We start from the raw sequence: 25,120 nt of genomic DNA on the forward strand, positions 1-25,120 counted from the left end.
GTTTTTTCCCGTTAAGATCCTACTAACTATTGAGCCGATTAAGATTAAGATAATCTTCAATAGGTGTTTGTATGCCATTGAATTTTTTTAATCTGTCTTAAGCTGTTTTGTTACCCTTTCACTCCCTCTTCAAAGAAAGAGCACATAGATGTTAGGGGCGAAGTCACCAGTGATTAATGAAGCTTTTTATAGTACCTATGAAAATAACGTCATATTAGAATAGTCCATTATTCTAATATGACGTCATTCGGAATTTCCACTAATTTTTTTTTTAATTTATCCCTTTTTTATAAGCACTAAAGTAAAAAAACTTTTGGCAGAAAAATCCAGAATTACGTCATGATATGACGTGACGTCATTTTTATAGGCACTATAAAAAGCTACATTATTGATAAATTACATGCGTTATAATCATATTTACTGAACAAAATAAAGTTGTACATTTATGAATTATTTACTTTGAATTTACCATGCACATTGTACCAGGGAGGGAGGGAACATTGGGCTTTATTTTCTTATTCGTTGGCTTAATGACTTTGAGGACTTTTACTTTTTTGATTGGTTTTTCATTAAGTTGAGTGTTCAAACGTTTCAACCACTAATTGTAATTACAGAATGGGTAATTTTGAGAAACATCATTGGGGATGTCCATCAATTTATGAGCCTTTGTCTTACCCCTTTAGATCCCTGACATTTTACATTAAAACAATATTGTGTGAAAATTAGCACTGAGGTGAAATTGCCAATAAAATATAAAAAATATCAATATTACAAATTTGATAATTATAAAAGTAAAAGGATATCTCTATGTTTGTGTGTGAAGCTTCATATAGGTCAAGTAAAGGTTTATAACTATATTCGAAAATTTTAGGATCGACTTACTTAAACCTTTTTCTCATGTGCCCCCAGAGACCGCTAATTAATATAAAAGAATACTTATGTAGAATAATACAAAGTAGAACGTTGGTTATATCCGAATGTACGTATGTACTTTCCTGAAGATCTCACTAACCACTGAACCGATTAGAATGTGCTTTTTAGGTCCTATGATTATTGTCTTAACCTATTTCCCGTTTAATATCACCCTAACTTCAAAATACAATGATCCCCACACCCTCCCCAAAAAATTAGTGATGCGCACGTAGCAGCAAATGATTTTTAATTTTGGTTTTTTAACATTACTATTTTGGCTAATTGCAAAGTGACAGTTTTTTAAAGTAAGAAAATGTTAAATAATATTTTCTACTTTGTAGTATATTTTACTTCATTTTTCATAATCATTTATTGTATACTACACACAAGACAAATATGATTATACGGCAAAACGTCAAAATAACAAAAATAAATGGTACTATTTCAAATTTTTAGCACTAGAGATTCAGGGATAATTTTGTACAATACACATTCTGCTGTACATTTGGTTTTTATAAGTTTTGTTAAAAGCGTCTTTTATTAAACTTTATTAAAAATATTGATTCAACTTTTAGATAGAGCATTTACGTAATTAATTGCCCTTCTTCTTTTAAAGCTCCAGTACATTTTCAGTGTACTGGGTATCTGTAATCAAGAAAAGCCTAAAATACAGGGATGGCATTTTCCATGAATTTTTTAGTACATTGGCATAATATATGATTTGAATGACCTTAGAAATATTACTGTTGATTTTGAAGCATTCTGTTGATATTAATTTATCAGAAGTCTTTAATCTAAACTAATTGCCCTTAAAGGCCCTAGGACGACTTGTAGAAAACAAGGACGAAGGGGGTAAGTTGACCCTCTATTTTCAATTCTAGTTTAAATTTAAAGAAGAAAAAGCAAAAAAAATATGGGGTTAGGGGTAGTTTCTCCACTGTGTTTTCTTTTGGGTTGGTGGAGGTACCTTCCCAAAAAATAGTTTAAAACCTTTTATGGACATCCTGGACCTATAAGAAGCTTCTCTCTGAAGGTGAATCATATCATTACTTTAATTGGGTCCAATGTGATTAACAAATATTTTCCTTCCCTTATTACGTCCATATTAAGTGTAACTACTAGAAAAACAAGGATGACAACATCCATAAAAGCGAAGCACTGAAACGGAAGGACAAACAGACAATAACACTTATATAGTGTCAGAACTGAATAATCAGAATATAAATGTATATGAATCGGAGCAAAATTGTAAGTAAATTTGTTGAAAAATGCTTGATACAGGATAATGTTTATAGACATACATAAATTTTTAGGACTTGATTATAGGGTGGCTTTTTCTATAACATTATACTTTGTTGTCCCAGGAATCAACATACCAAAAATCAGATCAATCGGATGATTAGATCACTTAAAAATTTGTTGTTAAAAAAGTAAAAAATCAACATGTTTAAAATGGACGTACGGACATTCTTGTTATGATTATAGAGTTGCTACGCTTTCTAAATCGTACCTAACTACTAAAGGAATCACCTTGCAAAGTTTGAAATCGATAGGACAACCTCTAACATATCTAAATTAACGAAAAAGCTATCCGTTTGTGACGGACGTACGGACCGATCCTAATTATAGAAAAGCTTCGCTTTTAAAAATTAATACATTATATTTCCATGTTGATATAATGTGGTAATATACACCCAAGTTTATGTATCCTTATCCCTGTTCACATTCCTATACTTCTCTGGCTGAGTCAGACCTCCACTGGTAACCGCCACCATACTCCATCCTGCTGTGTTGAGGGCTAGTTGATTGTTGCAGGCCAAAGAGTGAATACGCTTCCTCCCGTCTGCACTCGGTTAGATACAAGCCTATAAGTCTAGGCCGGCGGTATCTATATCTCCCACGTGTTCAAGTACGTCGTTTCTTACCTAACTAAGAAACAGGACGTCCAAGCCTTTAATATATATATCATAATAAATATATCCTATAATAATAATCCCATTAATCTGCCTATTTCTAACCAGTTTTATATGTTTAATAAATGTGTATTTTTTTAGAAATACTTTGTTAGATTATTGATTATTAAATTGTATCGGAGCTACTCTATACTCGTATTCGCAGTCTGTCTGTACATTCCCTCATACGTCATTTTGGCGCAGTCTTGTCTACCACTCATTTTTTGAGGGGGGAAGGTTTAGATAATTAGCGTACAGACAAAATTAAATTGTAAAGTAGCTTCGATTGCAAAGTGAAATTAATATTTTCCTGATAACTAAGTTTATTCACGGAAACGGTTTACAGTAACAATTTGTTACAGAATATTTATAATAATTATTTCGTGGCAAACTGCCAAATAAAGATAAAAAGGAACCCGCCTTTTATTTTCACACTAGTATTTAATTTCACACATTTTCATATTTTCTCCTTAAAACAGGAAGAAAGGGATATTCCCAAGTTCTTAAAAAGTTTCGTGGTAGACAAATCAGTGTTAACGAACACTACACTCCAGCACCATGACCGATAAGAAAAATGATGATAAACAAAAACCGCCGCCTCCGCCGGCTCCGGCCGTCTCTGGCACCTCGCAGCAGCAGCAGCAGCAGCAGCAGCAGGCTGACCCGCTTTCCCCTGAAAAAATCAAAGATCTCATATCGGAAGCGTTAAATGATAAGTTAAACGAATATTCGGCACATTATAGAGATTTAATAAAACAAGAATCCGAGATTATGCAGCTCGAATTAGAAACAAAATGGGCAGGGTTTAAGGACACAGAATCACATCGCAGATTATTAGCCGATACCGACATTTTAGACCTAAAACGCAGAGTATCAAAACTCCCAGCGGACGGAAATCTTGGCCCATTGTTTGCTGAAAAAACGCTAAACGAAAGTCTTAACATGACTCATTTTAACACCATAGGTGACGATTCAATTAATGCCACTTTTTATGACCGTATATCGGTCCAGCAAAAGATAAACGTGGTTGAATGGGTTGCCAAGGATAGGATGACAGCCCCAGGTTGTATGGCCTATTCAATTGTAGGCTTTATAGGTCCGGCGGATAATGACAATTGGATGAATGTAAGAGAAACTTCTCTAACTGAATATGAAAAAACCTTGCTAGAAAGGATTCCCTTTATCCCTGATAGGATTAAGTCGTTAGAACCCCTCCGTAAAACTACAAGGTCTGCACCCAATGTAGCAAATAGACCCTCTACAAGGAATACGCCAAACACAGGCGCAGCCGCAACGGCAACAACTAGCGCCGCCGACGATGACTTTATTAAAGAATGCTTTATTAAGGGACAAAAATGGGATTCCGATTTTGCGAGGGATGCCCCTAGGTGGGACGGTAGGGCTGACTTTGATAACTTCTTTTCTAATATGTGGAGGGTTGCAAAGACATATAGAATCTGTGACCCAATCCTTTTTAAGGATATTTTATACCAGCGAATTTATGACTCTAGAGGGGAACGATTAGGAGACTTAATTACGCCTGAAAGAAATCAGGCCTTATCTGCTTTAAGTTATTACCTGATGATTAGGAGGCTGGTCACTCCTTTCTCGGATCCAGAAGTAGCCTCTCAGTACTTCTACAACCTAAAACAGGAGACTAATCAACCCCTTGACACCTATTTTGAAAACAAACTTAGGGTGTTCAAACTCATGAATCCTGGTCTCATACCTAAAAAGAAGTGGAAAGAATTCTATCTTAACGTTAGCAAAAATCTGCTGTATACCAACCTTGCCATAGACATGGCCAATTATGTTGAGAGTATGCAATTTTTGGACGATTACAACGCTTACTTAAATAAACTTATTAATCTCGGACAGAGATACGTTAACTGGGATGGGTCTGGCCATATTAGCAAGGAAAACCTTTCTGCTTGCTATTCTCAAGCTATGGAAATGTTCCTACCTAAAAATTCTGCGGAAACGAAAAAACAACCCATAATCAGTATTATCGAAGATAATATCCCCACTAACACGGCAATGTATAAAGAAAACTTAACCGAAGAACCTGACGAGGTTCCTTCTTGGGTAGACCATGAGGATGATCCTATTGCTTGGGATCAAATCGAGGGCGTTATAGGAGCCTTTAATGGGAGGAGTAAAATTATTAAATGCTGGCATTGTAATATCCCTGGCCATGTAGTGCAAAATTGCAACAAAAAGAAAGCTGGGGAGCCCCCAAATCCTGAGTCCCGCTTTGGTAAAACACGGAGTAAATTCACGCCCAGAAAAGCTCCAAGTAATAGTAATAAAATACCTGAGCAGTATGCGCGTAAAACTATCAACCAAATGGATCAGGAAGCCAGCGAAGAATCTGAAATAGATAAATATGTTCAAGCGATTGTTAAAAATCACGTCCTCTAAATATAAAAGTGGATTTATGCGATATTAATTGTCCCTATCCCAGAAAATAATATTTGCTGAATGAGTTTCATATTTTGATATGAAAGATAAACAAAATATCCCATGCCAAGCTAAGCTTGCAAATTCCTTAATATCAAATATCCCTTGCCAAGCAATGCTTTGGCGCGAAAAAATAAAACAAATTATTGTTATTAAATCTGACTAAGCAACACAAAATAAACTCCTCCCCCTCCTTTCCCTATCCAAATGTAGCTGATACAGGAAATTGGGGGAAGTAGGGAAGTAACCTGAGGAGCATTTCACATGCACTTAATATTTCCATTTTTTAAAATCTAATAGTCTTTATCAAGAAGCTAATAAGTGAATACCTATTTTCTATTTAGTAGTATTTATTTTTAATATTGCACGACTTATCTAATATGTAAATATCGTATATGTTGAATGTATATATAGTAGAATCTAAAACATTCTAGTTTAATTTTTAACCGCTAGGGGAACTTAAGCGAATTATCTGTATATAAACAATGATTTTTGAGTTGAACCCTCAGTATCGACTTTATCTGAGAGTTGCTCACTCTTAGCCTCTGATTTTTGTAGCTGAAATATCTCAGCAATTATGTATATTAACTTATCCATATGGATACATATTATTGCATTTTGTACAGTGACAATAATAGAACTATATTTAATTTATTATGTATCCGAAAGATGTCGCCTAGAATGCTACCGCGGTCCGTATAAGTAAATGATAAGGTTAAGAAGGGGGGGGGTCTATGGAAAATCTGTATAAATACAAGCAAATTTTCAAACCTAATTCAGTTGTCCTTCAGTTCTTTGTTGTTATCATTTACTCATTTTTGAGCTGCAATCAAGCAGCATTTAAAAATTAAAATCTTTAATCACTTAAGATGTGATTAATAAAATCTTAAAACATTTTGATTAAATTATTTTCCGCTAGGATTACTAGCAGAATGAAATAAAAGTTAGTTCTATTAGCTTCCGCTAGGATTACCAGTGGAATAAAAATTCTATATAAAGTGAATGCACATTATTAATCGAGGCCAGTTACTACCAAAGCAGTTACTACAAACCACATCCTATTTTTTTAAGCTGATTTCAGCATTAATTATACTCTAGTAAATATATAAGCTTGTTCTACCCCATAGGTGGAAAAAATTAAGTATAAATACTAACAATATCAGAATAATAAACCAGTCATCATTGACCCTCTTTATTATATTAACCATATCTAATAATTTTTTGAGCTATAATTTAGCGCTAACCTTAAATTATTTGTATCGTGAATCAGATACTGACTAATGACACTATATTTTGTATAAATACAGATGTAAATCAAAAAATAAGTCAGTCTGTTTTTAATGTCTTGTTAGTTGCAAGCTGAACACTTATTTTTAAGCTACTTTGTAGCCCTTCAATCCTTTAAAACTTTTTAGTTCAGTTATATTCCGATAGGTTTCTATCATATATCCAAGTATATAAATAAGGACCCGTATAAAAATTAAGTAGTTTCTTTAGAACTATTAACATTCTCATGCTTATTGAGACATTTCTGGAGCTGAAAAGCGCTTGATAAAAACTTAATGAAACCCAGAAAGTTATACAAAATTATTTTAACAATTAACCATATTGTTAAAACATTTTATTATTTAAAAAATTTCGACAGACAACTATACCTGGAACACAGGAAGTCTCTGTGTGAGGATTACCATCGCCTAACCGCTGAGGTGGGGATCTTGGAAAATATGCATCTTAGGCTTCGACTAAAAATATAATTTATTTTATAATGCCTATCTGTGCAAAACTAAAAGTTCTTAATCCCGTGGGGGGGGAATTCCTGCAAACCGCTTTAGTGGATACAGGAAATAACTTTAGGTCCCTTATTTCTAGAGAAATTTTAGATGATAATAAAATCACATTCACCCCCGCCAATCTTAGCGCTCTGTCTGTAGATTTAAAACCAGTAAATATCATAGGACATGTAAGTTTAAAATTCAGCTTTGATGGGTCAGATAAAATATTCGAAGAAACGTTTTACATCCCTGAAACGACGTCTAAAATTATAAATCTAGGATATGAATTTCTCAAAGTTAATCGAATTAATTTATTATTAGATAAGTTCTCCTTTGAGCTCCCCAATGGCGAGCAAATCCCCATAGAAAATTCAACAATTAATATAGTTGAAGAAAGTAAAAACATACCCCTAATTCCTACAAGTAATGTTCATACGGAACAAAACTCCCTTATCCCGGGAATAAATTGGAGTAACAAGGGGGGTACTGGGACATTAAAACAAAATAAAACATGCGTAAAATTAGCAAAGAAAACAACATTCTTGCCGGGGGGGAATACAACAATTATAACAATTCCTATTCATCAGAAAAATAGGAAGCTGTATATATCCCCAAATAATTCTAAAATGACAAGCCATAACGGCTTAATGCTTATGGAGGGTATTTATAATGTAAATGAGAAAGGAGAATGTTGGGTAAATTTTGTTAATTTAGCAGGAAAAAATATTACCTTATTGGATAACGTTAAAGTTGGGTATTGCTTTGAATTCGAATCAGATCCCCCAAATTCCTGCAATAAAAGTATTAATCAAATAAATGAATTATCAGGAACTACACTTCTTAAAAGAATTAAATTCATTAAAGAAAAATTAGATTTAGAAAATAGTGATCTTATCAAAAACAACCCAGGGATGAAGGAAAAGGTAATAAAATTATGCCTTGATCATTTTGATATATTTTCGGCTGATGATGCTGATATCGGTAACTGTGACCTCTTACAGTATAAAATAGACTTGATCCCCGGGGCTAAACCTATTAAGGCTAGAAACATTCAGTTAAACCCATTATACGAAGCCAAATTAAAAGAACAAATTGAAAATTGGCTAAGGGGGGGCGTCATTGAGGAGGGCTACAGCGAGTGGTCCTCCCCAATCTTTGCGGTAAAGAAAAAACCGACGGCTGGGGGGGAAGGCAAGCTTAGGTTCGTTATCGACTTTCGTGCGCTTAATAGTGTAACACGAAAAATTAATTGGCCCCTTCCCCTGATTTCTAGTAATTTAGAAAAATTAGGCACTGGTAATGTATTTACCACCCTCGATTTGACTAGCGCATTCCATGCGCTAGCCATTTCGAAGGAAAGTAAACACTTGACCGCGTTCACAGCCCTTAACAGGCAGTATCTTTTCAAGAAACTGCCGTTTGGACTGTGTAACGCGCCAAGTGTTTTCTGCCACTTGATGGATAAGGTCCTAACCCTTATCCCTGGCTTATATGAATTTATAATATCTTACCTTGATGATCTTATTATATTCTCAAAGAATGTTGATGAACATCTGAAACATCTCAGAAAACTCTTCGGAGTCCTAAAAACAGCAAAACTTAAGTTAAATCTAGCCAAATGTAAATTTTTCACATCCGAATGTACATATTTAGGTCATATAGTCAGTTCCCAAGGACTTAAAATGAACCCCGAATATTTAGAACAAATTAAAAATTGGAGCAGGCCCAGGACAGGCAAGGAACTCCAGCGTTTCCTGGGCTTCTCCAATTATTATAGGGCCTATTTCCCATCATATGCAAAAAATTCTTGCACCCTAGATGAACACAGAAATGATAAAATTATCGAATGGACTAATTCCCTATCAAAAGATTGGGAAAATTTCATAAATATGTTCTCAAATTCTATAAGTAAAGGCTACCCCCAGTGGGATAATCCTAACCCCTTTATAGTAGACGTAGATTTTTCTACGAGTTATTTCGCTGGAATTCTCAGCCAAAATCAGGGGGGGGTAGAAAGAATTATTGGAATATGTTCCAAAAAATGTAACGGGGCAGAGAAAAATTATCCAAGTTATAAAGGCGAATTAGCATGTCTAGTATTTGTTCTTAAAACCTTTCTTCATTATTTAAGATTCAGAAACTTTATTGTGCGTACAGATTCGATTTCCTTAGTTCATTACAAAAAATGGCAAAAAGGAACAATAAATGGTGTAACTGTAAGATGGATTTACTTCATCCAAAGTTTTGACTTTACAGTAATTCATCGAAAGGGTAGGGACCATTGTAATGCCGACAATTTATCTAGAGGGCAATTTTTATGCAAAGAACATAAGGAAACCGATTGTGAAAAATGTACTAGCTCATTTACCTTGGATCCTTATGAACAGGATTGCCCATACCAAGACCAGATCTTTGAGTTACATTCGGCTTCGGAAGTCGGTGTGAACAATGTTTGGCAATCTGAAACACAAAAAGATCAAGTATTATCTGAAATTCGTAGGTGGATATTCGAAAAAAAGAAGTTGTCGAGCTTTGAAAAAGCTGAACTAACCGGCCGGAAAGAGGTCCTTTTTAAGTTAATAGAACATTTATACGTTATGGAAGGACTTCTAATATTTAGACAACCTCTTAGCAATGGAACATTCATTGAAAGACCCGTCGTACCCATTGGATTATACAATAAAGTTTTCGAATTGGCACATAATAATAGTATAGGTCATAAGGGGGTTAACGAAACAACACGCAAGATAAATGAAAGATTCTTCCTTATAGGAATTAATAAATTTGTCGAATCACGCATTAAAAATTGTATTACCTGCCTAAGAAAAATAGGACAGGTACCTAAACACAAGCAACCTATCACCCATTCAGCCATTAGTCACGAGATTTTTGGCCAGGTGTCAGTAGACCTTATCGGTCCTTTAACCACTAACTATTTTCAAGGACAACATGTCCGCTACATATTTATACTGGTTGACCTATTCTCTAGGTATATTATCGCTCACCCCATCAAGGACGCCACCGTGGAAAGCACGGTGAAGGTCATCCTTGAACAGGTGGTACCCATCTACGGCTTATTTCGGTCATTGAGAAGTGACAGGGGAACAAATTTTACTGGGGAAGTTTTCAAAAAGGTTATGTATGAACTAGGTATCGAAACTAAACTTATTCCCCCAAGAAACCCTAATAGTAACCCATGTGAAAGGCATAATCAAAGCATTTATGCAGGTCTTAGATCCGATGACCGATTTGAAAGTAAAGACTGGGCAAGAAAATTAGCCTTGACCACTTTTGTAATTAACTCTAGTACGTCTAGAAGAACGGGGTATACGCCTTATTACCTCATGTTCGGCAGGCAACCAACTCTCAATCTCGATTTCTTTTCTCCAATCTTGCAGAAAAGACAGGACATTGACTGCAGGTCTTACTTGAACTACCTAAAAAATTTGGAAGAAATTATTGCACAGGTTTCCAAAAAATCTAAGATTTATTTAGAGTTTCAAAATAAATCTAGGAAGGCTTCATCTCCCCTTTTCGTTAACGACGTGGTCTTTGCATTTTTTAACCTAGTCAAAATAGGGGTCAGTAAAAAATTGCAATCTTTCTATGGAGGTCCTTTTATTGTAACAAAAAAATTCTCAGAGGCCCTTTTTGAGCTCAGTCCCTTTGGATCAAATCCAATAAAAACTAACCAAGTTGTTAGTAGAGATAAAATACGGAAAATAGATTCTAAAGTAGAATTATTCGGGGAAACACTTTCCTTTAACGTCTTTCCTATTGAGGAAATCGTCCCGTCTGAGGAAATAACCTTAGGAATAGATAATACCGGGCAAACCGAAATAAACGATAATAAAGGTATGGAAAATGACGATTTTACCTACCTAGATAACGATGGTGACGATTTTATAGATAAAAACCCTGAAACTAGTCAGGATTTACCCCAGGGGGAGGTGGATTGTGATGGGGGAGGGGATATAATGGAAAAAAACTCACCATTTGAGTCACAGCCCAAAGACCAAGAACCCCCTGGCGCAGATCGGTCATCCGGTCCTCAAATTCACGTCGAAAATAGTTTCTTGGAAGAAACCGTCCCGTCCGAGGCTTCTTTCTTCGCGCAAAGACCCAAACAATCCAGCCCTGAAAAGGTTATTAACGTTAACAAACAAAGCATAGTACCTAAGTATATATTAGAAGAAGAAAGAAAAACTAGGTCACAAGGGGGGGATAACCGCATACATGTCCAAATCGGACTGCATAACCCAATTAAAAGGAAAAAATAAAATGTATATAAATGTAATATATAAAACCAAGGTGGCAAATGTATATAGCTTAATCTACGTATGTATAATAACGAAAATAAACAATATATGTTAAAACTAACTAATTAACATATTTCAGAGAAAAACGAGAAGCATAAAAATAAAATGCAGCATCATTTGGCAAAGGCACCAGGAGCTCGAGGTAAATTTATTTTGGGATTCTTGGGGCTTCTTATTATTTTGGCAAAATCAAATGCGTCCGAAATAATACAAATAGATGCGACTCAATGTGTAGCAAACGAAAATCCGCGTTTGAAAATCTCTGAATGCGCTGCGTTTCTTAATATTACTAAAATAGAACAAAAACAATTTCACCTGCTGCAAAAGGTTGAAAGAAAAATTATACCTGGAATTCGTTGCCACCTCCGAACCAGTACTCATTACTGGTATTGTGGCAGATATAGCCACATACACCTCGCTGCTCCAGCTCTTGTAGAGATACCGAACCTCGTAACTTATGAAGACTGTTACACCATGTCCAAAACTAAAATATTTAACTTTGAAGGAAAATCAGTCTCAGTGTATGAACACCAGATGTCATACACGCGCTTCCTGGTAAACGGGACACTTACTTACCCCAACAACATCCTTAACGGCATCGACCCCGCCTGCGAGGGGAACGGCGTAAACATTAACGGCATTTTTATCCCTGGGACATTTGAGGAAAAACAAATAGGGGTCCAGGCTGAGCCTGTTGAATTATTACAAACAAAAGCGGGCTGTTACCTGGGCAGTCACTGGGTGGGAAACAATTGTTTAGATCACAATCTGAGATTAGGCTACGATAGGATTATCTCAGATGATAAAACTGATAGCGCACAAAAATTCACTTCTCCTTGGCGAACGGTAGACATCTTTAATATTTCATTGTTTACATTTGAAGGAGAACAGGGTACCCAAAAATATCTAGTGATCGATCCCCAAATTACTCTAGCACTAGAACTTAAAGATAAAAAACATTTTGAAAGTCTAATTCCCGAATTATTTTATTACAAAACTAATATTGATAACTTAATGGTATGGTTCACAAATGCTATAAAACCATATTTCCCACTCTTAAACGCTAAGGAAAAAGATGATATGTTACCACTAGAGATTTTCTATTCTTACCAACAATATAACAAATTAATTGTCCCCGAAACTCGCTGTTTACAGAACCATTTTCTGTCTAAAAGCAGTATTCAGACTCATCGTAAAAAACTAGTTAGGGCGCTCGGTGAGCTAGATTTAGTAATACAGTGCGACAGTCTTAAAATCAATGTTTCTTTGGGAGAAAATCTACCCTGTTTTGTGGATCATTTTTCGGTTTCATTTAATAATAAGACTATGGGAATATCCCCATTTTCACGCAGATTGGTCAATACCACCCATCTAACCCCGACTAAATGTGCCGAAAATCCAATTTTCTTACATTTGTACCAAGGAAAATTCCTCGGTAATCAAGGGCAGGGTATGCAAATACTAAATGTAAATCAATATCTTATGGATAAACCGATTAGCTTATTTCTATATCATTCTTGGCAAAGCCTAGAAAAAACTAATTTCTCAGAAAGTGCCGAGGAATTATACCTCAGCCAACTTGCCGCAGACTCCAATAATTTTGAAGTAAAAATAACTGATTCCTGGTTTATTCAAACGTATCATAAGGTGGTTGATTTTCTATCCAGTACTTGGTATCATATAGTGCTTGTAGTAGCAGCCATCCTTACAGGAATAGGGTCGTTATTATGCGTCGCTTTTATTATCTACATATTAGCCTGCACCAAAATTCACGCGTACAAGGAAGGAGGTACGAGTGAAACGCACGAATTGCGGGATTTTGCAAATAATGGGGAAAACTAATCCCCTCAAAAACGGACGACCTGTATCAAGCATATATACCTATAAAATTGTCGTCTCTAAAGGTCGTCTTTGTAAAAATATTTCCTTATTCGGTATAAGGAATTAATGACCCTTAATTTTAAGTTTATTATTTTTGTTTTAGGATATCCCAGGCGGAATTTTTCAAGGGGTTTTCACCACTCCCATGGGGCCGGTCACTCTTCATACCGTCGAGAATATGAAGAGGCACCCTTTTACAATGAAGAGGACTATTACTATGACAGCAATCATGGCTATCCCCAGGGCGGCCCTGAGGAAGCCTACTATGAACCTGATGAAAACAGGTATCAGCCGCGTGTAAAACCGCCGCGCAACCCTGAAAACCTTAGTGACCTGCAATGTGTCTCAAAGTCAATCCACGTTTACCGCACCGCGAGAAAAGATGTTCCAAAGGAACTCCTAGACTTACAAGAAAAATTGCGGCAGGCTAAAAACTTAGAAGCCAACGAATATTCCGATAAAGCCAGGCCTAGAACCAGGCCTCTAACGGAACAAAATAGGGGAGGGGAACCGCAAAAAAATCGGGTGGAATCACCGCCAAAACGTAGTGCCTCACCTGAATTGGAGGTAGTCGCTGTAAAATCTGCCCCAAAAGCGGTAGAAAAACGTCCGCCAACACCAACAGGCAGCGGCGGCCCAGTAGCCAAAAAGGCTAAGGTGGAAATTCAACCGCCTCCATTACCCCCTAAAAAGAAAGAGACATTAGCGGAAAATAAAAGTGAGCCTAAGGCTTTTTGGGTGACCGCTGAGGAATGGAAAAAAGTCCTATCCTCCACTGTAAAAGAAGCAATGGAGGAAGCTCTTCTCCCCTTCCAGAGAAGTCTGGAAACTAAAATTGCTAGCAATGCTTCATTTGTTGAGAAAGCATATATACAACATGGCAAGCGCCTTATTGAAATTTCCGCAGAATTACTGCGGAACCGCAGAACTTTACGCGACAAAATTCGCACCGTCTCTGAGGACTCGACCGTTGAGTTAAAATCAAGAATGACCACGGTTATTGAGGCCACTAGTCGACTGTTGGACCAAAACTCCGACAGGGTAATTAAATATATTAATACTCGTTGTAATGTAATGAATGTACCTGGGCAGAATGTGGCACCCATAGAGGCATCCCTTCCCGCTGGGGACGTACCCCGGCCAGATGATGATGGAGTTGAGCTGATCTCCCATTATGGCGGTTCTGAATGCTCTGATGAGTACAGGCCTACCGATAGAGAAGGCAATCCAGAGGTCCTGGATCCTGCAGAGGAAAACAGTGACACAGAGCTCGATAATCAAATCAATGAGCTCTTTCCATCTGGAATTGATCTGCCTGTTAATCCGCAGGCTGGCGCTGCCTCTGAAGATCCAGTAGCCACGGCTCCCTGTGAGGGCATGTTAGCCCTCCAGAATGCTGTCGCTCAAGAGCCTCCAGCAGCTCCAGAAAATCCTACTCCCGCTGAACCCAATCCTGTGGATATCGTAGAGAGGGCCATGGCCGCAATCGAAGAACCTGCGAGTACCACATCAACCCGCAGAAGCCGGCGTGCAGGTCAACTGTGAGGGAATATTTCATATTCCCTCAGAGGGGGCAAGTGTGGTAATATACACCCAAGTTTATGTATCCTTATCCCTGTTCACATTCCTATACTTCTCTGGCTGAGTCAGACCTCCACTGGTAACCGCCACCATACTCCATCCTGCTGTGTTGAGGGCTAGTTGATTGTTGCAGGCCAAAGAGTGAATACGCTTCCTCCCGTCTGCACTCGGTTAGATACAAGCCTATAAGTCTAGGCCGGCGGTATCTATATCTCCCACGTGTTCAAGTACGTCGTTTCTTACCTAACTAAGAAACAGGACGTCCAAGCCTTTAATATATATATCATAATAAATATATCCTATAATAATAATCCCATTAATCTGCCTATTTCTAACCAGTTTTATATGTTTAATAAATGTGTATTTTTTTAGAAATACTTTGTTAGATTATTGATTATTAAATTGTATCGGAGCTACTCTATACTCGTATTCGCAGTCTGTCTGTACATTCCCTCATACGTCAATAATATCATCAACAAGGTTTACCAGAGATTATATAATCTAGATACAAGCAGGGATCTAAAATGATAAGACATTCGCCGATAAATTCATGTAAATTTCCAATGATGATACACAAAATTACCTCTTCGATAGATTACAATTAGTGGTTTAAACGTTTGGACTCTCAACTAAAAGTCCACAAGTTTGATAAGCCAACGAATTAGAAAACGTGATTATGAGACTTTGGGGACTAGTGTGATAGACAGTCCAATGTCCCCGGCCTCTCTCCCTGAGATGCAAGACTATGTTTCTGATGTATTATGGTTGGATTGATTGACCCAATTTCAGCAGTGAACCTGCCCTATAACCCTCCAATTGCTAGTGAAACGCTAATACCATTCCCCCTACCATAATACCATCTTGTGATTGTAAGTTGTGCAGCTACTTTACAAACGCATACAACATAATGTATTTGTGTACATTAAACCGATATCTTAAAAGATAAATCAATGAATGACAAATTTAACCAAAATCATAATTAACAAAATTATCCCTTACCTATGTAATTAATATTATGGGTCAAAAAGTTTGGACACTATTCGTGATTGTACATCCATCTCAACATTTAATAAACTTCCCCAAAGTTTTAAAGCCAACGAATAAGAGATCGTGTTTTTAAAACTTTGGGTACCATTAAAATTACATTGATTAAACATAAAAAAAAAACAGATAGGGAAGGATTGTGTGTGCTCCACTTGTGGATTCGAGGGTTCTACCTAAACCTGCTAAATAATTCAATATCTTTGCAAAAATTCATCAAACTTTAAACTAATTTGTCCTTTTCACTTTGCAGTCTTTATAAAGAATTATGAGAATTCTATGTAATTAAATTTCTTGATGCTGTCACCATTCTTACTTTGTAAAAGCGAAGCTTTTCTATAATTAGGGTCGGTCCGTCCGTCGTTAATTTAGGCATGTTAGAATTGTCCTATCGATTTCAAATTTTGCATGGTGATTTTCTTTAGTAGTTAGGTAAGATTTAAAAGCGTAGCAACTCTATAATCATTACCAAAATGTCCGTACGTCCATTTTAAATATGTTGATTTTTTTTACTTTTTTAACAACAAATTTTTATGTGATCTAATCATCCAATTGATCTGATTTTTGGTATATTGATTCCTGGGACAACAAAGTATATTGAAATAAGCGAAGCAACTCTACAATCAATTCCTAAAAATGTAAGTATGTCCATAAACATTATCCTGAATTAAGCAGTTTTTCAACAAATTTACTTACAATTTTGCTTTGACTCTTATACATTTATATTCTGATTATTCAGTTTTAACACTATACAAGTGTTAATGTCCGTTTGTTTTACCGTTTCAGTGCTTCGCTTTTATGGATGTTGTCATCCTTGTTGTTTATAGTGATACATAATCATATTTAGTTTCCTTATAAAATAGGCGGGAGGATTGACATAACACCCTTAAACAGGTTCAAAATAAAGTCTTTCCAAAAAATACAAAATACATTAGTCAATACATAACGTTGGTTCTAGAATAATAGTGTTAATCTTTTCAATCTATAATCTTAATATAAAGAAGGTTTAATTTTGTTTATATGTAACTTAGGTTTTTGAAATGAACAGTTGAAATTATTAATAACATTTTTTTATATAAATGTGTCTTATTATGAAGTAGGACACAGCACACTGCACATATTCATGTACTTTGTTGGCTTGACATTGATGCGCTTAACATGAAAAGATGCGAGCTTGTTCACTATGTAACTTTATGTTTAAGTCAGAGATGCTAAGGGATAAGACAGTAGACGATAAATTGATGTACATCCCCTATATGTTGATATACAAAATTACCCCTACAGTAGATTACAATTAGTGGTTGAAACGTTTGGACACTGATCTTAACGAATTATCAAATCAAAATTCAATAAAAGTCCCCGAAAGATGTGAAGCCAACTAAAAAGAAAACGTTATTATAAAACTTTGGGAGCTAGTGTAATAAATGCCCATTATACCCTCTCTCCCTGTGTCTAAGTACAGTACAGAACAATGTAGTTATACGTGCTCAAGTGTTTAGAATACAAGTTATACAGGGATAGGACAATGGACGAAAAATTATTCTTAATACCGCATCTTTATTGTGTATGATTCTTCCTTTGGAAGCTTATACTGATAAGAAAAAAGTTACAGTTTCCCTCTAAGTGCCTAGTCAAAGGCAGAATCACCCGGCACCCTTTTTTAAAGTAAATTGAAAACAAGAGGGAAGCAGTTTTTCGTTTGTTTATTACTTTAGGTTAGGTTATATTGGGTATTAGGAAGTCCCGCAGTGTTAGAGCTTCCCTTATAAAGTAAGATACAGGAAATTCCTTCCTGATTTAAATTGTTTTAATAAGGGGAGGGTTCAGTGGTGTTTGTTAGGCATATTGATATTGTAGGTTCTAGCACTGAAAAAGTTATAGCTTAAATTTATGTTTCAAAGTGCTTTCCTTCCCTGAAATAACACTAACACATAGTTTAGCTGGATAAAAAGTAAAGCTTAGCTGCTTTAGGCCCTTAGATCAGGGGATTTGGAGCTGAGAAATTGTTTAGATTTTTAAAAACTGCCTTGACATCTACAACCATTTACCAGTAATTTAAGGCATTGTCCCTGTAGGGCTCCCAATACCCTTTTTAACTTAACCTAAACTAACTTAAGGACAAAATGTATAAAAGTAGATTTTTGTTGGAGACTATTTTTTCCCCTATTGACCTATTTCTCCATTCCTATCTCCGAACCTGGATCTGAAGAAACCTGGCAGGTGCTCCAGAAAGACACAGATCTGCATACCTGTCCAGATGCATTTAGCCATTGCACCAACATACACACACACACACACACCCATTCACATGCACAAATTGCACACGCACACACAAACACACACATTCACACACACACTTTCACATTCACACACATACACACACACGCACACATGCCACACTAATAAATCATCCGCTGGATTTGTTGGATATTTTCTCATCAAAAGAACACTCTGATATTTCAAATTAAATAAATATAATACAAACAAGGATGACAACATCCATAAAAGCGCAGGTATAAAATCTTAAGGAAGGGCAAACGAACAATAACTCTTGTAAAGTGTCAGAACTTAATAAGCAAAACATTAATTTCTAAGACTAAACAAAATTTTAAATAAATTTGTTGCAAAATTGTGCAAATATATAGGTTACAGTAAAAGGATATAATTTCATTTTTAGGATTTGATTATATAGTTGCCTCGCTTATAATACTTTACCTTGTTGTCCTAAGAATCATTATTCCAAAAATCAGATGAATAGGATACTCATATCACGCAAAAAAGTTGTCAAACTATTAAAAGAATCAGCTTGTTTTAAATTGACGTACGGACTTTCTGGTATCGAGTATAGAGTTACTACGATTTCTAGATTGTGCCTAACTGTTTTAGGAATCATCATGCAAAGTGTGATATCGATAGAACAATTCTAACAAGCCAAAATTAAAAGATCTAACCGTTACGGATGGACGGACGAACCTATGCTAATTATGGAAAGCTTCGCTTTTAAAATGATTTAGAACCTCTAAACTAGGAACTTATAAAAATCTTCACTTTAAAGAAAAGACATATCAGTTCATTTTCATTGTTTAGCGAGATCGTCTGATACAAGCACAAGGAAAGGCACACATCCTGTTACTTTAATAGTAGGATAAGGATCATACGAAACAGAAATTAACCTAATAAACATTATAACATGGCAAGTTGGGATAAAAAAATTTAATCTTATTAGATAACAGAAGAAAAGTTTTTCAGGGAAAAAACGTGAATGTCTTTTTAAAGATGATAAATAATTGAAAGTTATCCTTAAGATTTTTCTTATAGGTCAAACCTTTTTTTATATAGAACACTAAAATTAATTTAGTTTATATATATATCAAATTTTGATAGATATACTTCTACATTTATAATACCCAATCATGCCATTTATGAATTCTTGTTGGATATTCACGATACCACTTAACCAGCCCACTTTTCATTTAATTTTGATTGGTTGGTACAAACTAACAGAGTCCCCATTTTTTGTCCAATAATTATAATCTTATGAAGGAGGGTGCAATGCACATCAATTTATATTTCGTTGTCTCATCTCTTAAAACCTCATCTGCACACAAATATATGTAGAATAATATACAGACAACATAAATCAAACACAAAAGTAGAATTTCAAAATTTTATTATTAATTGTGTATTATTTTAGGCTGGACCTGCCAGGAGCTGATCCAATGGTGCTAGTCTTTGATCCAGGTAAATAAAACAAAAATTCGAATAAGTAAAGTAATAAGGTTTTGTTGTCTGTAGCCTAAGATTTTATATTTGATAAACCGTTAGTGTTCGTAAAGTCCTCTAGTACTACAAACTAGTCCATTCATCCCTAGGAGCTTCTCCCCTAAGATGCGATTGCGTTGATTTTAGGGTATTTCTTGGGGGGATAGGTGTGCTGCCGAAAAAAATCCCCCCCCCCCCCCATAAAAAAATGGATAAGAAAACTATATAGATTACATTAAGTTAAAAAGAATGAGAAATGATATTCATACACATGTTTTTAAAACTAATTTTAAAAATTGACGAAGCCCAATCTGTCCCACTGTGAGGAAGACGATTCCTATATGACGTCATATAAAGGGAAAAGAAAAAGGGAAGGGGGTATAATTGATTTTTACTTTATTATTTGATACAGGCTTTCCCTTCTTGTAAACAAAAATCTAGTTTCCAAACCCCCAACTAATTAGAACCACTTAAATCATGAATATTATGAATTCTTAACTTGCAAAAATTTGGCGTTAATAGAAGTTTTGGTGTTTTCCTTTAAATATCATATGGGCCCCATAAAAAAAGTTTTTTATTTTATGTGAGGTTAGGTTATAACAGCCCTGCAGGGTCTAGATTTATGTTAACTCAAAAAAAATAGTGGAAGGGTTAGTTTCAGTGGTTTAAAAAATTTTGCTTTGTAAAGCACTGTGCTTTTATTGTCTTTAGTATGACTATGTGTGTATCCATACTCTAAAAAGACAAAAAATATAAAAATATAGAAAGGAGTATGTATTTTTGCACCACTTATCATTTGAGGGATAGTGCTCATTAAGATTCTTTGATTCCTATGAAGAGGACTTATCTGTGGATAAAAAGTGTCTAAAAAGTGTCAATTACAAGATTTTAACATAATACCAACATAATTACATTTTATATAACCTCAATATTTACCAAAGATACTCTTTGACTTTGTTCTTCAGTGTTTTGTCACCTTATCTCAAAAAATAAAATGTAAAGATGGACCATAATGGTTCAGCGGTTAGCAAAACCCTTTGCTACAGACAGAACACAAACAGACTTATTTTTACTTTTAGTAAAGGAAATTTTGAATTATAACATTTACATTTTAAATAAAATAACCTTAATATTTGATATTATGAGGAGGCATTGGTAAAAGTGGGGTACACAGATTTTTGCCAGGGGTGTATTTCTTTTTCATTTTTATCTTCCAATTGTATTTTTTATGGTAATTATTTTCCTGAAAAAAGAAATTTCATTTGTGAGGGATTCTTTATGTGTTAAACTATTAATATTTTTTTAGTACTCATACCCCCCGAAACAAATATGAACAATAAAAAGCTTTCTAAAAAATTTAAGACTGAAAAAACAGTAATTTTAAACAAAGCTAAACCTAGGAAGGAAAAAAATAAATTCTTCATGGTTTAGGAGATTATATTCATTGTTAAAAATTTAAGACAAAAAAATACGAATTATTCAGAATTATATTTTTTCAAAATGAATGAATTCCTTCATAACCAAGAATTAGAGCAAGCTTTTGTAGGTACACAACTTAGAGCAGAATTAACAGAGGTAACATTGAATTGGTTCTCGATATTTTTGCCCAACCCTGACAAAACCCTGTGCACGCAATTGGTTATATTTAATATTTTTGTTTGTATTTAGGATATGCTGAACAGGTCTATAGAAATGAGGGCTATTTTCCAAACAGGTAATATTTTTTACAATAAACAGGATGTTTGTCTGACAATACCCTGTGCACGCCACTGAGTACGAATATAAAAAAATATGAAATAAGATACTTATTCAAACAAATATGTACTGTCTTCATATTTGTATATTACAACAGGGTGAATTCTAGAAAAGTTTACATTACTTTTTAAAATTACGTAAAATTTATTTTAGAATTTTAAACTTTCTGAAGCATTTTTGAAAAAGGAATCAAAGATATACTCAGACACCTGTAGAATTATACTGCAGAGTTAAAAAATAAGAGTAATAACCCGCATACATTTTATTAGGATTTTAAATATTAATTGCTTTCAAAAACAGTTTAATATTAAGTAGTATATACAAAAATAGAAAGTATTTATTGGTAACTTTAAATACAGATATGTCATTGTCCACATTGGTGACCAATCAGCTAAAATTCGCACATTATATGAACCAGGGATAAGGGGGCATTAATCCATAAAATTACTTATTGGTTGGCCTAAAAAGTTGGAAGACTTTTAATAAATTTTTATTGGTTGATTTACTAAGTTGACTATTCAAGCGTTTCAACCATTAATTGGAATCTACAGAAAGAGTGATATTGTGTATTATATACATTAAATTATCAGCCATTGTCTTATCCCTTTAGATCCCTACAATTTATCTACAAATAGCTTACTTAAATGTTAAAAATTTTAATTAATTGATAGTTAATAGTGGATAAAAGTCACCACAAAGATAAACATACTTGATCCAAAACTTTTTCTATGTTCACACTGTCCAGAATAACTTCATCCTTTTATCTACTTTATTAAATTTTCTTGACAATGCAAATCCTTTTCCTATTTATTATTCACAAACTCATAATTCAACATTAAATTTATGAAATTTTTATTTGCCGCCAAAATAAACCAATCACGTCTCCTATTTATCAAACGACTACTGGGAAGACGCATAATTGGATTATTGTAGCGGCAATTTAAAGCTGAATTATCAACGAACTAAACAAAAAAAAATATTTAGCAGTTAAACTAATCTACACCAATATTTGTATGTTTTGAACTTATACTACAATGTTCGAATCTTTCTATTGATTTAAAAACTTGAATAAGGATTTCAGTAATAAAGTGCAAATGATTTTATGGTATAAAATTATTAAAAATATTAATATGCAAGTGTTTGAACACGCCCTAATTTAGTGCACTCAGTTATAGTAAAGTAGCTACCTTTATAAAAAATATATAAAAAAAATAAGCTTTTTTTACATTACATAAAATATTTTTTACGCCATAGTATTTTTTATCCTTATATATTCGTGTTATTCAATAGCGAAGCTACTCTATAGATAGGATATGTTTGTGGGTATGTCAACGCTTACTACTGGATTTAAAAATTAAGTGTCCTTACTAAAGAAGACTTTAAAGTATCTACACAGTCTTAAGTATCCAATTAACCACGCAGTATATACACTACAGTGTCTACACAGTCTTGGATCTACAGTATCTACAAAGTTTTGGATCTACAGTATCTACACAGTCTTAACTATACATTATCCATGCAGTCTTGACTCTACAGTATCTATACAGTATAGACTGTAAAATATCTAGAAAGTATAGACTCTACAGTAGCTATGCAGTCTTGACTCTACAGTATAGACAGTAAAATATCTAGAAAGTCTAGACTCTACAGTAGCTATGCAGTCTTGACTCTACAGTATAGACTGTAAAATATCTAGAAAGTATAGACTCTACAGTAGCTATGCAGTCTTGACTCTACAGTATAGACAGTAAAATATCTAGAAAGTCTAGACTCTACAGTAGCTATGCAGTCTTGACAGTATATGCTTTATAGATTTTATGATGTCTACATAGTTTCTTCATGCGCAATACAGTATTTACTTTCTCTACGCAGTATAAACGTAGTCTAGTGTCTGCTTAGTTTCTATCAGTGTAGTCTAGTCTCTACAGTATCTACGTTGCTTTGGCAATACAGAATCTACACAGTCTTGACTCTACAGTATCTACGCAGTGTCTCCTAAGTTCCTATTTATCCAGTCAACACGGTGTCTAAGTATACAATTTTCTCTATGCTATCTAAAGCATTATAATATATTTTTTTGTAATATTACATTTTTTGATTTTTATATATTGTTAGTTTATTTTTGCTGAGCTACGCATGGATATGATGTATTTGTTCTCATATTTATGATCCAGGGATCTGAAGGGAAAGACAATAGACGATAAATTGATGTACATTCCCAATGATGAGGCACAAAATTACTCCTTCTGTAGATTACAATTAGTGGTTGAAACGTTTGGACACTCAACTTAGCGAGCCAAAGAATCAAAATTTAATAAAGTTCTCCAAACGAATAAAAAATGTATTTATAAAACTTTGAGTACTAGTGTAATAAACAACCCAATGTTCCCTCCCATCCTGGTTATACACACATATTCATGGAATCTTATAATTAGATTTTTGTTCCCACTTATTAGATTAAGATGTTACTACCTTTTTGACACGTTCTTAAACGGATTATGCTTAATACTAGAGAAAAATAAACATTTATTTGCATACTAACCCATAAAAGTGATTCATTTAAACCCAGGAAGGAAGAGGACAATAGGCTGTTATTTACACTAAACCCCAATGTTTTATAATAATGTTTTCTTATTCGTTGGCTTAACCACTTTGGGGACTTTTATTGAATTTTTTGATTGGTTGGTTCAATAAGTTGAATGGCCAAATGTTTCAATCACTAATTGCAATCAACAGAAAGGGCAATTTTGAGTTTTATCATTGGGGATGTACATAAAATTATCCGCCATTGTCTAATTCCTTTATATCCCTGGTTTGAACCCCATTTTCAAAAAATCCATACCTTATGACGTTGTCAGGTACTGTTGTACATTTTCTGCCAGTCAAAATAATCTATTTTAAAGTTAGTATGTTTTTCAACCTATTTTTAAAAAAAAATACACTATTCTAATACATGAAGATATATTTCGATTTTAGCAATCATTTTCAATTCATTTTGTCTCTTGTAGAAGTGAATCAAGCAATATTAGCTTGGTCGTTTTATAATAATCACTTTTTTATAAGAATAAATATATTCTTATCACTGAAAATTTGTAAAAAGTATTTGCTTTTATGTCATAATAATGTAGCTTTTGCGCCCCTAGCATCTAGATGCTCTTGTATTCAACAAGGATGACAACATCCATAAAAGCGAAGCACTGAAACGGTAGGACAAACAGACATTAACACTTATATAGTGTCAGAACTGAATAATCAGAATATAAATGTATAAGAGTCGAAGCAAAATTTAAGTAAATTTGTTGAAAAGCTGCTTAATACATGCTTACATTTTTAGGACTTGATTATAGAGTTGCTTCGCGTATGACATTATACTTTGTTGTCCTAGAAATCAACATACCAAAAATCAGATCAATCGGATGATTAGATTACATAAAAATTTGTTGTTGAAAAAGTAAAAAAATCAACATGTTTAAAATGGACGTACGGACATTTTGGTAATGATTATAGAGTTGCTACGCTTTCTAAATCGTACCTAACTACGAAAGGAATCACCATACAAAATTTCAAATCGATAGGACAATTCTAACGGACATTCTTGTAATGATTATAGAGTTGCTACGCTTTCGAAATTGTACCTAACTACTAAAGGAATCACCATGCAAAGTTTGAAATTGATAGGACAATT

General features: G+C 34.5%; 3 protein-coding genes across 3 annotated transcripts in view; 1 reads left to right on the top strand and 2 right to left on the bottom strand.

Moving 5' to 3' along the window:
• LOC145322617 (multidrug resistance-associated protein 1-like) overlaps positions 1-24,467 on the bottom strand; it is a 273,276-nt gene extending 248,809 nt beyond the window's left edge. Inside the window, exon 1 of the mRNA XM_080164764.1 lies at positions 24,434-24,467. The gene's annotated coding sequence lies outside the window, so the exon portion shown is untranslated. The remainder of the gene's footprint in view (positions 1-24,433) is intronic.
• The window catches only part of LOC145323099 (putative cytochrome P450 49a1), a 45,860-nt gene that overhangs the window by 1,423 nt on the left and 19,317 nt on the right, over positions 1-25,120 (top strand). The window contains exons 3-4 of the mRNA XM_080165482.1: positions 19,613-19,659; positions 21,349-21,394. Of these exons, the coding sequence (XP_080021608.1) occupies positions 19,613-19,659; positions 21,349-21,394 (93 nt within the window). The remainder of the gene's footprint in view (positions 1-19,612; positions 19,660-21,348; positions 21,395-25,120) is intronic.
• Positions 7,841-13,966, bottom strand: LOC145323457 (uncharacterized). The gene is made up of 7 exons (XM_080165859.1): positions 13,853-13,966; positions 11,762-11,899; positions 11,090-11,233; positions 10,438-10,533; positions 9,465-9,556; positions 8,608-8,679; positions 7,841-7,886 (listed from the first exon to the last, which is right to left on the bottom strand). Exons 3-7 carry the CDS (start codon positions 11,138-11,140, stop codon positions 7,841-7,843), a joined length of 357 nt encoding a protein of 118 aa, XP_080021985.1. The 5' UTR covers positions 11,141-11,233; positions 11,762-11,899; positions 13,853-13,966.

This window comes from Acartia tonsa, chromosome 6, assembly GCF_053477335.1.
Source record: "Acartia tonsa isolate MP-2025a chromosome 6, ASM5347733v1, whole genome shotgun sequence".
Classification (NCBI taxonomy): domain Eukaryota; kingdom Metazoa; phylum Arthropoda; class Copepoda; order Calanoida; family Acartiidae; genus Acartia; species Acartia tonsa.